Source organism: Mytilus californianus, unplaced genomic scaffold (genome assembly GCF_021869535.1).
Source record: "Mytilus californianus isolate M0D057914Y unplaced genomic scaffold, xbMytCali1.0.p SCAF_8, whole genome shotgun sequence".
Classification (NCBI taxonomy): domain Eukaryota; kingdom Metazoa; phylum Mollusca; class Bivalvia; order Mytilida; family Mytilidae; genus Mytilus; species Mytilus californianus.
The window spans coordinates 55759039-55780050 of NW_026262734.1; the positions used below are offsets into that span (position 1 = coordinate 55759039).

Consider the following 21012-nt stretch of genomic DNA (forward strand, 5'->3'; position numbering starts at 1 on the left):
TAAAGCATGCACAACGTAATCTTCCTTCATATATTTGAAATGGTTTTTCTCAAGAATTTAAACTCGTATGACAAATACATTTGTGAATTGAAAATAAGAGGCAAAAGGCAACAAAATGGACACTCAAAAACTAACACTACTGTGGAAAAAGAAAAAAAAAAACATGAAAAGATAAAAAACTGTCTACAAAACACAACATAGAAAACTAAAGGCTGAGCAACAATGACCCCAACAAAAACGGGGGTGATATCAAGTGCTCTGGATATGTAAGCAGATCCTGTTCTACAAATAGAAAATGTAGAATGGTACCTTATGATAATGTCTAAACACACTATGGTAACATGTGTGGGAATTAATAAGAATATAGATTGCAACTTATTTACTTTTCAGTGCTTTGAAGACCCCAATATCAGACATTTCTATAAACCAGACAACAAATCCATCCTACCAACAGTTACAACAATTATTAGATACTGTACAGTTCCCACCATATAAGGTAAATGTTTGTAGATAATTGTCAAACATTGTATTAGGTTCAAGGAATTCGAAGTTAAGCGGTACATGGTACAGATCTGTTCAAGAATAATTCATTCATAGATTTCAAAGACTGATAGTAGGTCTTTTTGAATGTTTCTTGGAAATTTAAATTTATTGAGGGCTGTTCCGTTAAAATATACATAATGGGATGCCAAGGGGCAGCTTGAATTTACCTCTATGGGTTGATGTGAAATATATGTTATCGATGTTCATATAAGTTTAAAATGAATGTCTCCAAATTGCATCTGTATGGGGTTTCTTCATTTTCAATCTGCCTTTCCCTGGTACCATGTTTGTTCAATGAAACACTGCATAGAAAATCAAATATTGAAGAAAATGAACCTCACCAGTAACTAGATGACAGAGTAAGTTGATCTCAAAGGGTAATCAGATTTTGCTCCACTAAAGACAACCTTTTTGTTACTAGTTTTAAAATCTTAAATAAGTCATCATTTCTGATACACTGTAATGCATCACCCAATAGGTAAAGTAGTATACAATAATTACACAAATAAATATATATTCAATTCTTTTATCTAACAGAAAAAACCAGTCATAATAGAATTTTGCTTGAAGTGCCTACCTACCCTTTGGTAATATTTTTGAAAAAGTCAACATCCATGCAATTATTAATTCTGTATGGCTTTAAGGATTAATTTTTAAAAAATGGCAATATGCACTTAAGTAATTAGTGTTTTGTAGATCTAAAAATAAATAAACACCATTTTGAATGAGATGGTTTGCTAAAAACCTGCATTAAGTTAGAAACTTTTTAAACTTAAGGCTTTCATAGCATTTTGTTGTTTAAAATTCATCTGTTTATGGTAGATGAATCTTATGTCTGTCATTATTCATAGGGTTTTATTGCCTTTTTTATGACATGGCAATAGCAAAATCAGAGGACAAAATGAAAATTCAAGCTATGACTAAGTGTTGACCATAATGAACCAAGAATAACAACTTTTCTTATAATATAAAAATAATTAAAACCTGTAGGAGAAAAGTTAAAGTCTGCTAAAAATTAGAGAATAAGTTGTAGAAGTTTTTTTTCAAGATTCCTGCCCTGATAAAACTGATAGCTATGGAAATGTGTTAACTTGAAGAAATTGGTATTTTATCCTGAAATTCAAACAAACAGTAAATTAGGTACATTGAGGAAATTTTTGCACATAAAATTACAGAAAAAACTGATAAATAATTTGCAAAATGAAAATTTTTCGTCCACACGTTTTTCCAATACCAGTACTACTGAACAGAATGAGCTGCTTGGAAGCAATGATTTGTGATGTATGAGCATTTTGTCTTAGCCATATACTAATACTTTAAATGGTTAACAATGTTGAATGAACTTTAAATTTTATAGTGTCACCCTTAAGCAGTACTACTATTCTTTTTTTTTTTCTGTTAAATGAAGAATGGAGAATGGATTTTCTTATTAACATGAAAACTAAATCAAAAACTTGCCTTAAGAACAATAACCTACAGTACGGGTAGAGACTTATTACTATAAATAACGGACTGGGACATGTCGGAAATGAATAATCCGACTTTTTTATGGTAGGTAGTATGGTCATAAATCAACAGATCCAGGTGTGAACCATAATATAATTGTCCTTTCATCTCAATCCGTGCTACAAGATTATTACGCTTCACTGATTTCAGAATCAGGTTACCTGTGATTTAAACCTCTCAGTCACTTTATTGATAAGTTCTACATCGTATTTGACATAAAATATTTTTACAGGTGAAGAACTGGAACAACTTTGTTTTAATAAAAATAGCCTATTTTTTTAATTATGGCTTTTTGTATTTCAAATGCTGTTTATATTCCTCAAAATATTATTTTCTATGTTCCCTGTTTTTTTTTGTTATGTATCTTTTTCGTATTTGTTGGCATACAGTTTTTAAAATATTTTCTTTTTAATTTCTTGAAGGTAATTTTTGTTTTACTGATTTATTTTCCATGTAAACCCATTGATTAGCAGAATGATGTGCAAAGTGCTGCTGCATACGTTTTAGTTTGACAACACTACATTTGTATTTAATTTTCAGTCTGCGTTGGGTCAGTTCTGAAATAAAAATAATTACAGTGAGCAATACTTGTATACTAGTAGTTAGGTGATTCTTTATAATTGTGAATTTACTTTTTACTGTAAACAAATATTGTCCGAAAGTTGGTGATATATAACTAAAGTAGTACACAAATAATAACACTAGAAGAAGATAACGATATTTCTCGGGGATTAGGTTTATTTTGATATTTCTGTGTTTGTTAAATATGCATGAAATAATTGCCACTGACATGAATGGACATTAAAACTAGAAGCATTCAATCGTTTGATGACCAGTTAATTAAATATTTACTATGATTTGTAGTCTTAAAGAAATGCAATTTCTCCTATTTAAATAATTTTATGGTGCTGCATTGACTCTTAATTGCATAATATTAATTTACGCACAATGCATGTTAACTTGTATGTTGTATTTTTGACACCAATCTAAAAAAAATATTTGCCGTGAAAAGACAATTCCATGATACACTTATCAGTGATCAACAGCATGTGGTTGAACTTTGAACTTGACTTCACTCACAATACAATGTTGAATGCTAAAAATAGCTGGGATTAATTTTGTCAAATGCACGTGATTTTCATATGGCGGGAAATATCGTAACAGTTAACACAGGTGACCTTACTGACCGACCGTGGGAAAATCCATTCATGATTTAATTTGATACGTAATGATTGGCAGTATTGTGCGTTAGTTTTGAGGCTCATGATCGAGATCCATTAATAATTGATTTACCAGAATAGAAAATTTAATCCTTGTAATTATAAACAAAACAAGCTTTAGTCTTCTTTAACTATTTTATTTATTATATTTATTAGTCAACACCCAGATTCCTATTTAAATAATTTTCGGACACCTCCTTTAAAGTTCGGGAATTATACAATTTAAACTGCCGAGATTGATTTACAAAATCTTACTGACTGCACGAGCTTTAGAGAATGGCTAGAAATACGACGCAAAAGTAAAGATGGCTGATCGTGAATAGTGTAAAACTTTGATCTTCATGTATTGATTGACACAATTCGTTAAATATGTTTATAAAAAACACAATTTTCATTAAAATTTCAAACATGGAAATAGAAAGGCAATATCTTTGTTATAATACAACGAGTGTCAACAAATCTGTTATTTCCATTATATGTAAATTTATTAACAAACAAAATTTAAAATAATGCTGGATCATAGAATATTGACGTGCATATGAAAAGTTTTTTTTATATAAAAACTAGGAATCGAAAGATGATCACTGCGTTATAAATATTGTAAAAAAACAATTGTTTCAAAGAGATTAACGGGAAATATATGTCAAAATAGAAAGCACGGATGATCTGGCTGACCAAATTGTTTTACTTGCGAGAAATGATTGACAGGTATGAATAGACGTAGAGGCTCCGACGGGGAACGTGGTATCGTAAGGAAAAGAACAGTTTATTCACAATGCCTATATTCAATTTGTTTATATACTTTATAAATATGATATGTTGGCCTTATACTTAAAATTGTGTTTCTATTAATAACTTTAAGGAACAGGACGTTAAAAAGGGGAAATATTATAACCATCAACGAAAACTCGTATAATTTACGGGATTGATGTCTCAACATTTTGATTAAAACTTCGATTGAAAACAGTCCTGGTTGTTATAATTTTGAATAAAATGAAATATTTACGGTTTACAAATACAAATACAAATAGTTTATTGGCACAAACACAATTATTATAATTGGCAACACATTTTTACAGTACGTACATTGTTAAAAATCGTCTTTCTTTCATTTTCAAGTTAAAAAAAAGTTGATCCCATATTCATGATATTTCATTTTTATTTTTATTGTAATTTTTTCTTTGAATACAAAACAATATTTTACATTTATTATCTATCCTCCATAAATACTAAAATATCTATACAGGTAAAATTTAATTCTAATCAACCTGGTACAGATTGATTTACGACCTTCCACTCGGATATTGTACAGGTTAATATCACAGCAGGTTTTAATTACACTGAGACAACTGTCCGGCCAGTCTGACATCTAGACGGATTAAGACATCCATAATAATAAGTCTCTACCCGTACTGTATAGTATATTTTTAATTGTTATTTTTAGGCACCAGAATGTATATTACTACACTGTTTGAAGATGAAGTATGAAGATACATTAAAGAAAATAAAATGGTCTGATGAGGACATTTCTTCTTCACAAATTGAAGGTATTTACACAGATTTATTCTCCAAGTGTAATAAGGCTCCAAGTTTTAATAAGAGTGTAATTTATATTTTAGTCATTATCACTTTACTTTGCTATTTTTGTAATTTTGAGATATGTTCAAGCTTGAATTGAGACCTTTGAAAATTGCCAAACAAAATATTACAGTAGACTCCACCTAATCGGATATCGGCTAAACGAATATATCAGCTATTGTAATATTATTTCAAAACACCAAGCCCTTCCCTATATGTTTAATGTTAATTATATCGTGTAATCGAATATCGAATACAAGAATATATCGGCAAATCGGATAAGAATATTCAGGAAATTTGGTTCAAAACCATGCACAATCGGATATTTTCAATGTTTTTCTGACAGGAAATGGACCCCGAAGTTACGAAATTACAATCTTGCAGACAAGAAAATTTAGTTTTTTAGCTCACCGTTCCGAAGGAACAGTGAGCTTTAGCCATCACTTGGCATCCGTCGTCGTCGTCCTCGTCCTCGTCATCCGTCTGGTGTTAACTATTTCAAACATCTTCTCCTCTGAAACTACTGAACCAATTCCAACTATGTTATTACAGCTAATTTTATCCCTTAAGAGCCTCGTCTCATTGATTTACCATGGTTAATCAAAAATGTATTAATTTAATTAGAAAATTAATTATCAAGGCTATGCATTTAGTTTCTGCGCGAAGTCTCAAGAGTTCCCTAGAGCCCATTATAAATTAAAATATTTTTGATTTATTTTACAAATAACAAACATATGTTATTGCAGATTTAGAAAATTTAAGGAATAAAGAGTAGACAACTCATGAAAGTATCTGTAATAACACACGCAAGTTATTTTCTGTAATAACCCTATAGAGTTATATCTCTGACTGATAATGTAAATAATGGATATTAATTTGTTTACAAAACAAATAAAGACACAAACTATGGATGGTAGATATTTATTCACATAAATATTTCAGGACATTTGATTTCTTTTAATAAATACAGGATTTAAAAACTGCAAACAAATTTGAGCATTACATAACCAGCATATAATTTTTTACACAAACATCGTGGTGATGTATTAAACTGATAAAAATCACTCCAGCCCTTTATGATATATAGCAGTAGTTAGGGCTAGTACATGTAACATCTCAGGATTAGGTCTACTCATTATTGCAGAATATTCAATGAATATACATTTATCGTCCAATTGAATATATCGGATAATGGGATATTTTTAGCTGACATTTTGGGTATCCGATTTGCCGGAGTCTACTGTACTTGGAATGCTGTATAAAATAAGAAGTTGTGGTATGACTGCCAATGAGACAACAATCCACAAGAAACCAAATGGTGAAGATGAAAGAAACATAGGTCACCGTAAGGCCTTCAAACGACCAAAACCAATACCAGTTAGCAAGCTAAAAAAGGCTCTGACATCACAAAATATAATAATCTAATGAGAAAACTAATGGCCTGATTTTTGTAAAAAACAAAAAGTGAAAAAGGAATTAATATATAACACATAAGACAACCACTGAATTACAGGCTCCTGACATAGGGACAGTGGTGTTACAGCACAACATTAAAACACAATATACAAATCAGCTGAAAATGGCTTAACTCATCAGTTCGATACAAAGCACAAAAACACTAAAGAATCATACAGATCTGAGAGAACTTGTATTTACTTTTTTAATCCCCCTCCCCCACCAACAGCAAAATGTTTCCCCATTTGTTGTGTCGTATTTTTGAGGGAAAATAACTTTCCAGCATTTGGAACATTAAACAAGGTCCCATACCAAACTTCAATGTCATAGCAAATGTAGGCAACAATTATAAGAAAATCATTTTTGTTTCTTCTTTTTTTTATTATTCAATTTTAATATAGGTATATTTGGCATTAAGAAAAAGGTCCATATAACGAAACTTTTGAGAAAATATTTGTTTCCAGAGATTAAATGTTCCAAATACAAAAGTGCAATTGTAAAAGTAAAAGAAGTGTCCCTTTTGCATTTTAGAAATTAATATTAGTTGAATAAAAATATAAAAACTTGATTTGTTTAAATAACAAAATATAAAGAACATCATCTGTTTAAATAATGATAACAATTTTTGATATCTTCAGAGTTATGCAAGAATGTTCATGAACATGATCAAAAGTTGTTAGATAAAATGTTACCATTACTGAATCAGAGAATAAACTCCACAGGGAAGGCACTGGCAGACTGTGTACATGTTAAAGATACTATCAGTGAATGGTTTGTATTTTACTGTTTCAACCATATCCATAAACAACAGACATCCATTATTTGTAGCAAAGGCATGCATTGCTATCTGTAAAGATAATTAAGTCAGTAGTTTTTCCTTATCTTATATTTGTGTAGTAAATGCTGGAAGCTAATGGATAGTGGAAATTCATCTTAAAATCTAATTACCATGATTGTAGTGTGCACCAAAAGAAAAGACAAATATTTTTTTCTTTGACAATAATTACCATAATATTTCAAAATTCATGCAACGAGTCTTTTCTTCATATGTATCACAAATCAGTGTACTTTTCAGTCATATAGATATATTACCTTCACGAGAAAAACATTTCTTGAGCATTTTTCATATTCAAATTGCCCCAGAAGATAATTTAAAAATCACAAACGGTCTTGTTTAAAAAATTTAAAATTTATTAAAATTTGTTTGAGTTGTCTCCCATAGACTGCCAAAATTATAATATAATTATTTTGATTTTGTTGAATATTAATGTTTAGTAACATAATTAAGTTTAAGTTGTTCAGATAAGATATTATATATTGGTTTATCAGAAGAGCATATAAATAGTAAAAAACTGTAGATCATTTTTCTGGTATTATAATCCTTGGCGTCTATTTGAGCTGTGCTAACAGTATTTCTAATTGGTATTATGAACTCATTTAGAATATAAACATGAGCTGAAAAGGTGATAGGAGTATCATGCCCTTATGGCACACTTCCTTATTGTATAGGGTATTATTGTTTGTTAGAGGGTTGACACCATTTTATTATTTCAAGGCTAGAGATAAAGGTGAAGGTCACTGAATGACAATTTGAATAGATTTCATACATACTTTCTAACATAGAACTTTTATCATGCTAAGAGAATAAACAGCTCTTCTCAAAATTTTGACAGGTTAAATTTTGAATGAATATTTACTTTTTTGCTCACCTGGCCCAAAGGGCCAAGTGAGCTTTTCTCATCACTTGGCGTCTGTCGTCCGTCGTCGTCGTCCTTTAACTTTTACAAAAATCTTCTATTTAACTACTGGGCCAAATTAAACTAAACTTGGCCTAAATCATCCTGTTGTTTTTTTGCTACGCATGATGTTTCCAAAATGGAAATTACGATGGAAAACTGCATAAATTCTGTATTTTTCATTGTTTTGTGAAAACGGTACATATTATGACCTAATTGTGACGTCATCAGATAAACATCTTTATGTTTTTCTTTTATATTTCTTGACCCTATGCATTTCCAAACATTATGTGCCAATTTAAAATATTTGTCAAACATTTTATTTTCTTGGGCCAAAAACAGGGCCTTAATGCCCCTACAACTTTTTCTTATAAATGCCACAAATCAGTGTGCTTTTAGAATATGTGTAAACATGAGGTCTTTATAATAAAGTAAACTTTTATAAATCAAATATGAAATTCACATTGCATCCAAAATAATACACATCCCTGTTTTTCAAATTGTGCAAAATTTCTCGTTTACACATACAGTAAAACCTGTATAAACAGGCCGCCTATGGGACAATGATAAAGGGCCGGTTTGGACAGGGGGCCGGTTTATTCAGGTTTCTGTTTTGACTGGAAGTTAATGACTTGGATATCGGATAGTTTGCATGTAAAAGTTCTGTCTCATTGAAAATTGTAAAGTAATAAATACAAATACTGTAATAATGTATTTATTTGAAATTGTGTCATGTTCTGTGTGAAAATATTGTGACATGAACATTACAAGTGCACTGCCTTTTCATCATTTAACTACGAACCAGATCGTATTCGTATTCAATGACTCTAGAATTTTAAGAAATTGGTTGTCCCTTGAATTCAAAATGATAATATTTTAACCCTTTTACATATCCTGGTATGTGAAATTTGTGAAAAGGTCAGTTTAAAGAAAACCACTTATAATAAGTGAATAAGACAAAAAAAAAAAGGCACCAGGCATATCATGGGCTCATGGTGCAGCTGTTTATTAACCAATGATATTCCTAGAAGTGATTAGGATGTAAGATAAAAATGAAATATCAAACACCTTAAAAAAATTCAACTTACTCTCACAATTTACTCTAACACATGCACATTGATGAAAAAGGTAACCTACTATTTTCTATTAAAATTTATTTGAGTTGTCTCCCATAGACTCCCTAAATTTGTAATGACTTTTTGTATGTGGGTATGATAGTAACGTATATTTTTACTAGATTGACCAGATACCATTATGATGATTATATTGGCTAGTGACCATTGCCTAAAATATTTCTAATGTTATTGGTCACTGTCTCATTGATATATGCCCCAAATATTACCTTATCATGCTTATTTTTATGAATAGAATATTCCCATGGTAAAAAAACTTGTTGTTTGAATTATGACAATATTCAATATGCTGATAAATTCATTTAAACTGAAATTAAGAGACAATCAAGAATGAATGCTGTATTAGAAAATATCTGTTTAAAGTATCCATTTCTTTCTTGTGTGTTAAAGAAATATAATAAAGAATTAGCTTACAAATTGTTATATTCTTTAGATTGTTAAGCAGCTTTTAATTATCATATTTCTTCTTCTAAAGCTTTGTTTTATTTCTTGTTAAATTACTAATTTAAAAGTATCTATAAAGAGTTGATATTAATATAAAAATAAGGAAATAAGGTATGATTGCCAAGTAGACTACTATCAACCCAAGTTCAAATAAAGTGGATGTTAGTAATTATTGGCAACCTTTTGGCCTTCAACAATGAGAAAAACCCATACCGTATAGTAGGATATAAAAGGCTCTGACATGTCAAATATGAAACAATTCAAGTGAGAAAACTAACGGCCTAATTTATTACAAAACAACAAACAAAAAACAATGAAGGCTGTATTAAGTAGAAAAAAGTACATTTATCATGATTTTATGTAACACATCATTATTTCAGGTGGAACCAGCCAGCTCAGTATGTAGTACCTTGGGTAAAAGTAGAGGGTAACAGTTTACAGAATTGGAAGGAAAAATGGACAATATTAACTACAAAACTGAGACAAATGATGGTCAAACAACATTAAGATTACTTCTAAACTTTGTCTTGTAATGTTAATAGCAATGTTGAAAGTGAAAATTGAATAGATATTTAAAAAAATGGTTATGTCCATTTTAAGAATTCATAAATTTGATAGTAAGCTGTCTTTTTACAAGTTTGTAAAAGATTTTTTAAGATGTAAAAAATCAGAAGGATTAAAGCAACATTATAATAAGAAAACTTAAATTATTCTTGCATGTGAATACATGATGTGGGTATATGTCAATGAAATAGAAACCAAAGACACAAATAATCAAAAGCCAGCATATCTATTTATCCCTATAGCTAGTTTTTGGTGGGGTTCGTGTTGCTTAGTCTTTAGTGTTCTATGTTGTGTTTTGTGTACTATTGTTTGTCTGTTGGTCTTTTTCTTTTTTAGCCATGGCGTTGTCAGTTTATTATCGACTTATGAGTTTAAATGTCCCTTCGGTATCTTTTGTCTCTCTTTTATATCCCAAGTCACATGTCAGAAAGTTTGTCGACTTGTTAACATTTTGTTAATTCACTGTTATCACTGTAATCTCTGAGGAAGAAAATTGAGATATGAAATTGTTGGAAACACTAGCCAGTGTTCTATTAAAAAATATCAGTGGACGATTTTAAGTTGTGGCTCTTAATGTGCAGTAAATGCAAGTTTTTTTTGCATTATATAGATTAACAATAATGTAATATATCTTTTACTCTTGATACCATATTGAAAACAAATGACATCTTTTCAGCTCACCTAGCTTATAGAGCAAAGTTAGCTATTATCATTACTAGGCATCTCTCATCTGTTAACTTTTTCCAAATCATCTTCTCCATAACAACTGGACCAAATATAACCAAATTTGACAATAATCATCATTAGGGTATCTTGTTTAGAAATGAATTGAATTTTACTAACGTTTTGGTACATTTATAACAGAAATGATTTGACTTGAATAGAGAGTGCATATAAAATTGTGAAATTGATAAACATAAGATAATATGTATTTGAGTAAATTTGAAAATATTTGTAGACAGTCTAGTGCAAGCCGATCAATTACACTTTTTGTATTTGGGCAAAATTATAGAAGATAAAGAGAAACTATCAACAACAACAAAAAATACCAGAAATACAGATGAACAAAAAAGAGATTTCAGTCATGTATTTATATTCTAGTCTACAATGTTTTAGAGTGGCCATTGTTGAAGATGCACATATACCTAGGTAAACTATAGACAAAAAAATCATCTTGTTTAGTTTCAATAACAGACAAACTATAATTTTTAATAATTGATAAAAATAATTGAAGATATCAAAGTTATTTTTATTTTTGTTTATCTATTAAATACAAAATATTTAGGTTCTATTAAAGCAATGGATCCCTCTCTTTTCTAAATATTTTGCATTAGTTTGAATTTTTATTTTGTAAATATTTTCAAATATTTTAACCTATTTCACTTTTATTACTAGTATTACATATCATCAGTCGTGAAGTACCACTCATTATTTCATATCTTCAGGCGTGAAGTACCACTCATTATTACATATCTTCAGGCGTGAAGTACCACTCATTATTACATATCATGAGGTGTGAGGTATGACTCATTATTACATATCATGAAGAGTGAAGTACCACTCATTATTACATATCATGAGGTGTGAAGTACCACTCATTATAAGATATGAGGCATGAAGTACCACTCATTATTACATATCATGAGGTGTGAAGTACCACTCATTATTACATATCAGGCGTGGAGTACCACTCTTTATTACATATCCTCAGTTGTGAAGTACCACTCATTATAACACATCTTCAGACAAGAAGAACGTCAATATAACATATCTTTAAATGTGAAGTACAGCTCATTATTACATATCTTCAGACATGAATTACCACTAATTATTACATATCCTCAGTTGTGAAGTACCACCCATTATTACATATCCTCAGTTGTGAAGTATCTCTCATTATCACATATCTTCAGGCATGAAGTTTCACTCATTTTAACATATCCTCAGGTGTGATGTACCACTCATTATTACAAATCCTCAGGTGCGATGTACCACTCATTTTTACATATCTTCAGTCGTGAAGTTTCTCTCATTATTATATGTCTCAGGCGTAAAGTTTCACTCATTTTTACATATACCCAGATGTGATGTACCACTCATTATTACGAATCCTCAGGTGTGAAGTACCACCCATTATTACATATCCTCAGTTGTGAAGTATCTCTCATTATCACATATCTTCAGTCATGAAGTTTCACTCATTTTTACATATCTTCAGGTGTGAAGTACCACTCATTATTACATATCAGGTGTGAAGTACCACTCATTATTACATATCAGGCGTGAAGTACCACTAATTATTACTCATCCTCAGTCGTGAAGTGCCACTCATATGTCATATCTTCAGGCGTGAAGTACCAATCATTATTACATATCATGAGGCATGAAGTACAACTCATTATAACATATCATGAGGTGTGAAGTACCACTCATTATTACATATCATCAGTTAGAAGTACCACTCATTATTACTCATCCTCAGTCGTGAAGTGCCACTCATTATTTCATATCTTCATGCGTGAAGTACCAATCATCATTAAATGTCAGGCGTGAAGTACCACTCATTATTACATATCATCAGGCTTGAAGTACCACTCTTCATAACATATCCTCATGCGTGAAGTATAACCCATTATTACATATTTCCAGGCGTGAAGTACCACTCATTATTGCATATCCACAGGCGTGAAGTACCTCTCATTCGGACGTGAAGAATATTAATATAACATATCTTTAGATGAGAAGTACCGCGTAATATTACATATCTTTAGACGTGAATTACCACTAATTATTACATATCCTCAGTTGTGAAGTATCTCTCATTATTATATATCTTCAGGCGTGAATTTTCACTCATTTTTACACATCCTCAGGTGTGATGTACCACTCATTATTACAAATGCTCAGATGTGATGTACCATTCATTATTACAAATCTTCAGGCGTGAAGTACCACTCATAATTACATATCTTCAGGTGTGATGTACCAGTCATCATTATATATCCTCTGGCGTGAAGTACCACTCATTACTACAAATCCTCAGGCGTGAAGTACCACTCATAATTACATATCTTCAGTTGTGAAGTACCACTCATTTTTACATATCTTCAGTCGTGAAGTTTCTCTCATTATTATATGTCTTCAGGCGTGAAGTTTCACTCATTTTTACATATCCTCAGGTGTGATGTACCACTTATTATTACGAATCCTCAGGCGTGAAGCACCACTCATTATTAAATAGGCACTGGCTACGGTTACATGGAAATGTAACAATAATATAAAAATTATTGTTACATTGAAGACTAATTGCCGGAATGCAGGGTTGGGTAAGGAATCGATTAATTACGAATGCCGTAACAATAATATTTGGGTCTACGGTTACATTGCGTTATTGTTACATTAAAGACTGCAATGTATGATAGATTTATTAAACTTAAACCTTTTATAGTTATGTTGCTTAATTCTTCGATATGTACTAGATAATATTAATAAAAAAATATTATTCAGCGAATAAGTATTGATTGTTTTGGTGTTGTTAAAAATCATGACTACTACAGTTTAGTTTAATATCACTATTGATGAATACTTAATGAACCGTTCAATAGAGCATGTACTGTCATGATTGATAAGATCACAAAATATCTGGACTCTGAAAATGAAAACACTGTTTACACCAATTTCAATCTGTCGGCAAATGTCAACATTAATTGCTTTCACAATTGACTTGTATTTAAACAACCTAACATGCTTCCCAAAAAATATTGAACGAAAATGTAAACATTGCAAGAGTAACAAAATATTTTACACCTGAAGCATGGCATTCAGACATTGAAAGTTTTTTAAACTTCATAAAGGGAAAATGCAGAATGAAATTGTACGGTATGCAATATAGAGCGTGCACATTGCCGTATCACTGGTTTGTGATGGCTGCTTAGAGTGGTTTCACCGAAAATGCGTCGGACTAAAACATGCTCCAAAAACAACATACTGGATTTGTAGAAACTGTCATTGTAAATAAAAAATCAAAATATTGTATGCAATATTGTAAATATCAAATAAAAGTTTTCAAGTCTTATTTTGATACATATTCATTACTATTCCCATCGTACATTGCAGTGCGTTAATGTAACAATAACGCAATGTAACCGTAGACCCAAATATTATTGTTACATTCGTAATTAATCAGTTCCTTACCCAACCCTGCATTCCGGCAATTAGTCTCCAATGTAACTATAATTTTTATATTATTGTTACATTTCCATGTAACCGTAGCCAGTGCCTATTAAATATCCTCGGCCGTGAAGTACTACTCATTATTTTATATCCTCAGCCGTAAAGTACCATTCATTATTACATATCCTCAGAAGTGACGTATTACTCATTATTACATATATCCAGGCGTGAAATACCACTCATTATTGCATATCCTCAGGCGTGAAGTACCTCTCATTATTACTTCTTCAGGCGTGAAGTACCACTCATTATTACATATCCTCAGACGTGAAGTAACACTCTTTATTGCATATCATTAGAGGTGAAATACCACTCATTATTACATATCTTCAGATGTGAAATACCACTCATTATAACATCTCTTCAGGAATAAAGTACCACTCATTGTTACTCATTTTCAGGCGTAAAGTACCTCTCATTATTACATATCTTCAGGCGTGAAGTACCACTTATTATTACATATTCTCAGTCGTGATGTACCACTCATTATTTGAATTTTCTTCAGGCGTGAAATGCCATTCATAATTACATATACCTAGGCGTGAAGCTCTCGACTCATTATTACATTTCTTCAGGCGTAAAGTACCACTAATAATTACATATCTTCAGCTGTGAAGTACCACTCATTATTACATATCCTCAGACGTGAAGTACCGCTCATTATTACATATCTTCAGGCGGAATTACCACTCATTACATATCTTCAAGTGTGAAGTACCGCTCATTATTACATATCTTCAGACGTGAAGTACCACTCATTATTACATAGCCTCAGTTGTGAAATACCACTCATTATAACATATCTTCAGACGTGAAGATTGTCAATATAACATATCTTTAGATGTGAAGTACCGCTCATTATTACATATCTTCAGACGTGAATTTTAACTAATTATTACATATCCTCAGTTGTGAAGTACCACGCATGGTTACATATCTTCAGTCGTTAAGTTTCTCTCATTATTATATGTCTTCAGGCGTGAAGTTTCACTCATTTTTACATATCCTCAGGTGTGATGTACCACTCATTATTACGAATCATAGGCGTGAAGTACCACTCATTATTACATATCCTCAGTTGTGAACTATCTTTCATTATGACATATCTTCAGGCGTGAAGTTTCACTAATTTTTACATATCACAAAGTGTGAGGTACTACTCATTATTACAAATCTTCAGGCTTGAAGTACAACTAATTATTACATATCTTCAGGCGTGAAGTACCACTTATTATTACATATACTCAGTCGTGATGTACCATTCATTATTACATATCATAACGCGTGATGTACAACTCATTATTACATATCATCTGGCGTGATGTACCACTCATTATTACATATCATGAGGCCTGAAGAACCACTCATTATTACATGTCATCAGGTGTGATGTACCACTCATTATTGCATATCTTCAGACGTGACGTGAAGATCCACTCATTATTACTCATCCTCAGTCGTGAAGTGCCACTCATTATTACATATCATCAGGCGTGAAGTACCACTCATTACATTTCAACAGGCGTGAAGTACCACTCTTTATTGCATATCATTAGGCGTGAAAAACCATTCATTATGACATATCTTCAAGTGTGAAGTACCACTCATTATAACATCTCTCAGACATGTAGTACCACTCATTGCTACACATTTTCAGACGTGCAGTACCGCTCATTATTTCATATCTTTTGATGTGAAGTGCCACTAATTATAACATATATCCAGGCATGAAGTACCACTCATTATTGCATATCCTCAGGCGTCAAGTACCACTCGTTATTACATATCTTCAAGTGGACGTATCACTCATTTTTACATGTTTTAGATATCTTTAAGTGTGAAGTATCACTCACTATTACATATGCGCAGCGTGAAGTACCACTGATTATTTCTTATCCTCACTCGTGAGGTACCGCTCATTATTTCATTTCTTTAGACGTAATTTATTCATATCTTCAGGTGGAGGTATCACTCATTTTTACATATCTTCATGTGTGAAATATCATTCATTATCAAATATCCTCAGGTGTGATGTACCACTCATTATTACAAAGCCTCAGGCGTGAAGTACCACTCATTATTTTATATCTCCAGGCGTGAAATACCACTCATTATTTTATATCTTCAGGCGTGAAATACCACTCATTACTACATATCTTCAGGCGTGAAGTACCACTAACTATTGTATATCCACAGTCGCGAAGGACCACTCAATATTGCATATCTTCAGGCGTGAAGTACTACTCATTATTTGACATCGTCATACGTGAAGTACCGCTCATCATTACATATCCTCAGACGTGAAGTACCACTCATCATTACATATCCTCAGACATGAAGTACCACTCATTATTTCATATGTTCTGGCGTGAACTACCACTCAGTATTACATCTCCTCAGATGTGATCTACCACGGATTATAACGCAACCTCAGACGAGAAGTACCACTGATTATAAAGCAACATCAGACGAGTAGTACCACTAATTATTATATATCTCAGACTTGAAGTACCACTCATTATTACTTATCTTCAGATGCGTTGTACCAGTAATTATTACTCTTCCTCAGTAGTGAAGTGCCATTCATTATTTCATATCTTCAGGCGTGAAGTACCACTCATTATTACATATCTTCAGACGTAAAGAATGTTAACATATCTTTAGATGTGAAGTACTGCGTATTATTACATATCTTCAGACGTGAATTACCGCTCATTATTACATATCCTCAGTTGTGATGTACCACTCATTATGACATATCTTCAGTTGTGAAGTTTCTCTCGTTATTATATGTCTTCAGGCGTGAAGTTTTACTTATTTGTACATATTCTCAGGTGTGATGTACCACTCATTATTACGAATCATCAGGCTTGAAGTACCACTCATTATTACATATCCTTAATTGTGAAGTATCTCGCATTATTACATATCTTCAGGCGTGACGTTACACTCATTTTTTACATATCACCAGGTGTGATGTACCACTATTTATTACATATCTTCAGACGTAAAGAATGTCAATATAACATATCTTTAGATGTGAAGTACTGCGTATTATTACATATCTTCAGACGTGAATTACCGCTCATTATTACATATCCTCAGTTGTGATGTACCATTCATTATTACATATCTTCAGTTGTGAAGTTTTCTCTCGTTATTATATGTCTTCAGGCGTGAAGTTTTACTTATTTGTACATATTCTCAGTTGTGATGTACCACTCATTATTACGAATCATCAGGCTTGAAGTACCACTCATTATTACATATCCTTAATTGTGAAGTATCTCGCATTATTAGTATATGTAAGAGAATGATAATCCCTTTCTTCATGATTAAGTACGAGCGTTAGCGAGTACTTATCATGAAGTAAGGGATTATCATTCTCTTACAAACTTAGAATATTGTAAAGTGCTCAAGGCTCAAATGATCTATTCAAGAATTAGTTTCATTGTCAGTGCAATGTTTATAATTGATGCATGACTTCCTTTTTGGACATGTCATTTATGGATTAGTTTTAGTGATGTAAGGACTTTCACATCATTTGGGAAGTATTTTTTTTTTAAAAGCGATATAGATATTAAGTGACACAACAGTAGAAAGAAAAGGTAGGAATTGGATATGTTTCTTGATTGTGAGTATGAATGTAAATCATGTAATATTTTAGTGAGGAATTATCCTTTTTTTATTTACAGTTAAAAATCAATTAATGCATTTGAGTTACAACTAAATTTTATTTCACAGCCAATATCTTGGTCCGTTTTTTTTACATCAAATGATATTTTTCATTATTTCAGGGAAGTGTTAAAAATAATGTCTATAAATTCCTGTTTTTTTTTATCGGAATATTGGAAATAACTATTCTTCCCAACCACTGATCAAGTAATCAAAGTTTTGGAAAGCTAAAAATTTAGGTTATTTTTTTATCTGAAAGATTTTTTTTCTTTTTTTGTTTTGCTTTGGTATTGTTTATTTTTTTTTAGTAATTTGAAGTTATTAATATTTTCATAATAACATTCACTGTACAAATTTTACTGCACCAGTAAACTTCAACTTATTTTGAGATTTTTGTTTGTTTCACAATTCAACTTTTAGTCAGTTTCAATCACTGTGTGATAAATCATTCCAATCTGATAAATGTGCTTCGGGGCAGTTGTAACTCATTTATAGAAACTCTTTGTTTTGAACTGTAAATAGACCAAAAATAATAGGATAATCCCTTACTAAGAACATGATTTACATTCATTCTTCACAATTAAGAGGCATCCAATCCTACAATTTCATTGGTCGAGAGCACTTTGCTATATTCTAACAGGTGTAACGCACCACTCATTATTACAAATCTTCAGGCGTGAAGTAAAACTAATTATTACATATCTTCAGGCATGAAGTATCAGTCATTATTACATATTCTAAGTCGTGATGTACCACTCATTATTTGAATTTTCTTCAGGCGTGAAATGCTATTCATTATTACATATACCTGGGCGTGAAGCTGCACTCTACTCATTATTACATTTCTTCAGGCGTAAAGTACCACTAATTACTACATATCTTCAGGTGTGAAGTACAACCAATTATATTATATCATCAGGCGTGATGTACCACTCATCATTACATTTCAACAGGCGTGAAGTACCACTCTTTATTGCATATCATTAGGCGTGAAATACCACTAACAATTACATATCTTCAAGTGTGAAGTACCACTCATTATAACATCTCTTCAGACACGAAGTACCACTCATTGTTACACATTTTCAGACGTGAAGTACCGCTCATTATTTCATATCTTTAGACGTGAAGAAACACTCATTATTACATATCTCCAGGCGTGAAGTAACACTCATTTTTGCATATCCTCAGGCGTGAAGTACCATTCATTATTACATACCCTCAGACGTGAAGTACCGCTCATTATTAAATATCTTAAGTCGGAAGTATCACTCATTTTTACATATCTTCAGGTGTGAAGTATCACTAATTATTACATATACGCAGCGTGAAGTACCACTCATTATTACTTATCCTCACTTGTGAAGTACCGCTCATTATTACATTTCTTTAGACGTTATTTATTACATATCTTCAGGCGAAAGTATCACTCATTTTTGCATATCTTCAGGTGTGATGTACCACTCATTATTACGAATCCTCAGGCGTAACGCACCACTCATTATTTCATATCTTCAGGTGTGAAATACCACTCATCATTACATATTTTCAGGCGTGAAGTACCACTAATTACTGTATATCATAAGGCGTGAAGCACCACTCAATATTGCACATCTTTAGGCGTGAAGTACCACTCATTATTAGACGACATCCTCATACGTGAAGTAACGCTCATTATTACATATCCTTAGATGTGAAGTACCACTTATTATTACATATCCTCATACGTGAAGTACCACTCATTATTACATATCCTTAATTGTGAAGTATCTCGCATTATTACATATCTTCAGGCGTGACGTTACACTCATTTTTTACATATCACCAGGTGTGATGTACCACTATTTATTACATATCTTCAGACGTAAAGAATGTCAATATAACATATCTTTAGATGTGAAGTACTGCGTATTATTACATATCTTCAGACGTGAATTACCGCTCATTATTACATATCCTCAGTTGTGATGTACCATTCATTATTACATATCTTCAGTTGTGAAGTTTTCTCTCGTTATTATATGTCTTCAGGCGTGAAGTTTTACTTATTTGTACATATTCTCAGTTGTGATGTACCACTCATTATTACGAATCATCAGGCTTGAAGTACCACTCATTATTACATATCCTTAATTGTGAAGTATCTCGCATTATTAGTATATGTAAGAGAATGATAATCCCTTTCTTCATGATTAAGTACGAGCGTTAGCGAGTACTTATCATGAAGTAAGGGATTATCATTCTCTTACAAACTTAGAATATTGTAAAGTGCTCAAGGCTCAAATGATCTATTCAAGAATTAGTTTCATTGTCAGTGCAATGTTTATAATTGATGCATGACTTCCTTTTTGGACATGTCATTTATGGATTAGTTTTAGTGATGTAAGGACTTTCACATCATTTGGGAAGTATTTTTTTTTTAAAAGCGATATAGATATTAAGTGACACAACAGTAGAAAGAAAAGGTAGGAATTGGATATGTTTCTTGATTGTGAGTATGAATGTAAATCATGTAATATTTTAGTGAGGAATTATCCTTTTTTTATTTACAGTTAAAAATCAATTAATGCATTTGAGTTACAACTAAATTTTATTTCACAGCCAATATCTTGGTCCGTTTTTTTTACATCAAATGATATTTTTCATTATTTCAGGGAAGTGTTAAAAATAATGTCTATAAATTCCTGTTTTTTTTTATCGGAATATTGGAAATAACTATTCTTCCCAACCACTGATCAAGTAATCAAAGTTTTGGAAAGCTAAAAATTTAGGTTATTTTTTTATCTGAAAGATTTTTTTTCTTTTTTTGTTTTGCTTTGGTATTGTTTATTTTTTTTTAGTAATTTGAAGTTATTAATATTTTCATAATAACATTCACTGTACAAATTTTACTGCACCAGTAAACTTCAACTTATTTTGAGATTT

The 21012-nt window shown here is 31.5% G+C and overlaps 1 protein-coding gene across 9 annotated transcripts in view; it reads left to right on the forward strand.

Moving 5' to 3' along the window:
* The window catches only part of LOC127711078 (uncharacterized), a 1247322-nt gene that overhangs the window by 15721 nt on the left and 1210589 nt on the right, over positions 1-21012 (forward strand). For 4 of the 9 annotated variants that reach the window (XM_052217043.1, XM_052217035.1, XM_052217041.1 and 1 more), the window contains exon 15: positions 391-496. The exons of 1 other annotated variant lie outside the window; for it this stretch is intronic. In XM_052217043.1, coding sequence (XP_052073003.1) covers positions 391-496 — 106 coding nt within the window. Of the gene's footprint in view, positions 1-390; positions 497-4713; positions 4817-6940; positions 7074-9995; positions 10296-21012 lie in introns of those variants that run through there. 4 more of the 9 variants (XM_052217039.1, XM_052217042.1, XM_052217036.1 and 1 more) reach the window with 3 other exon arrangements.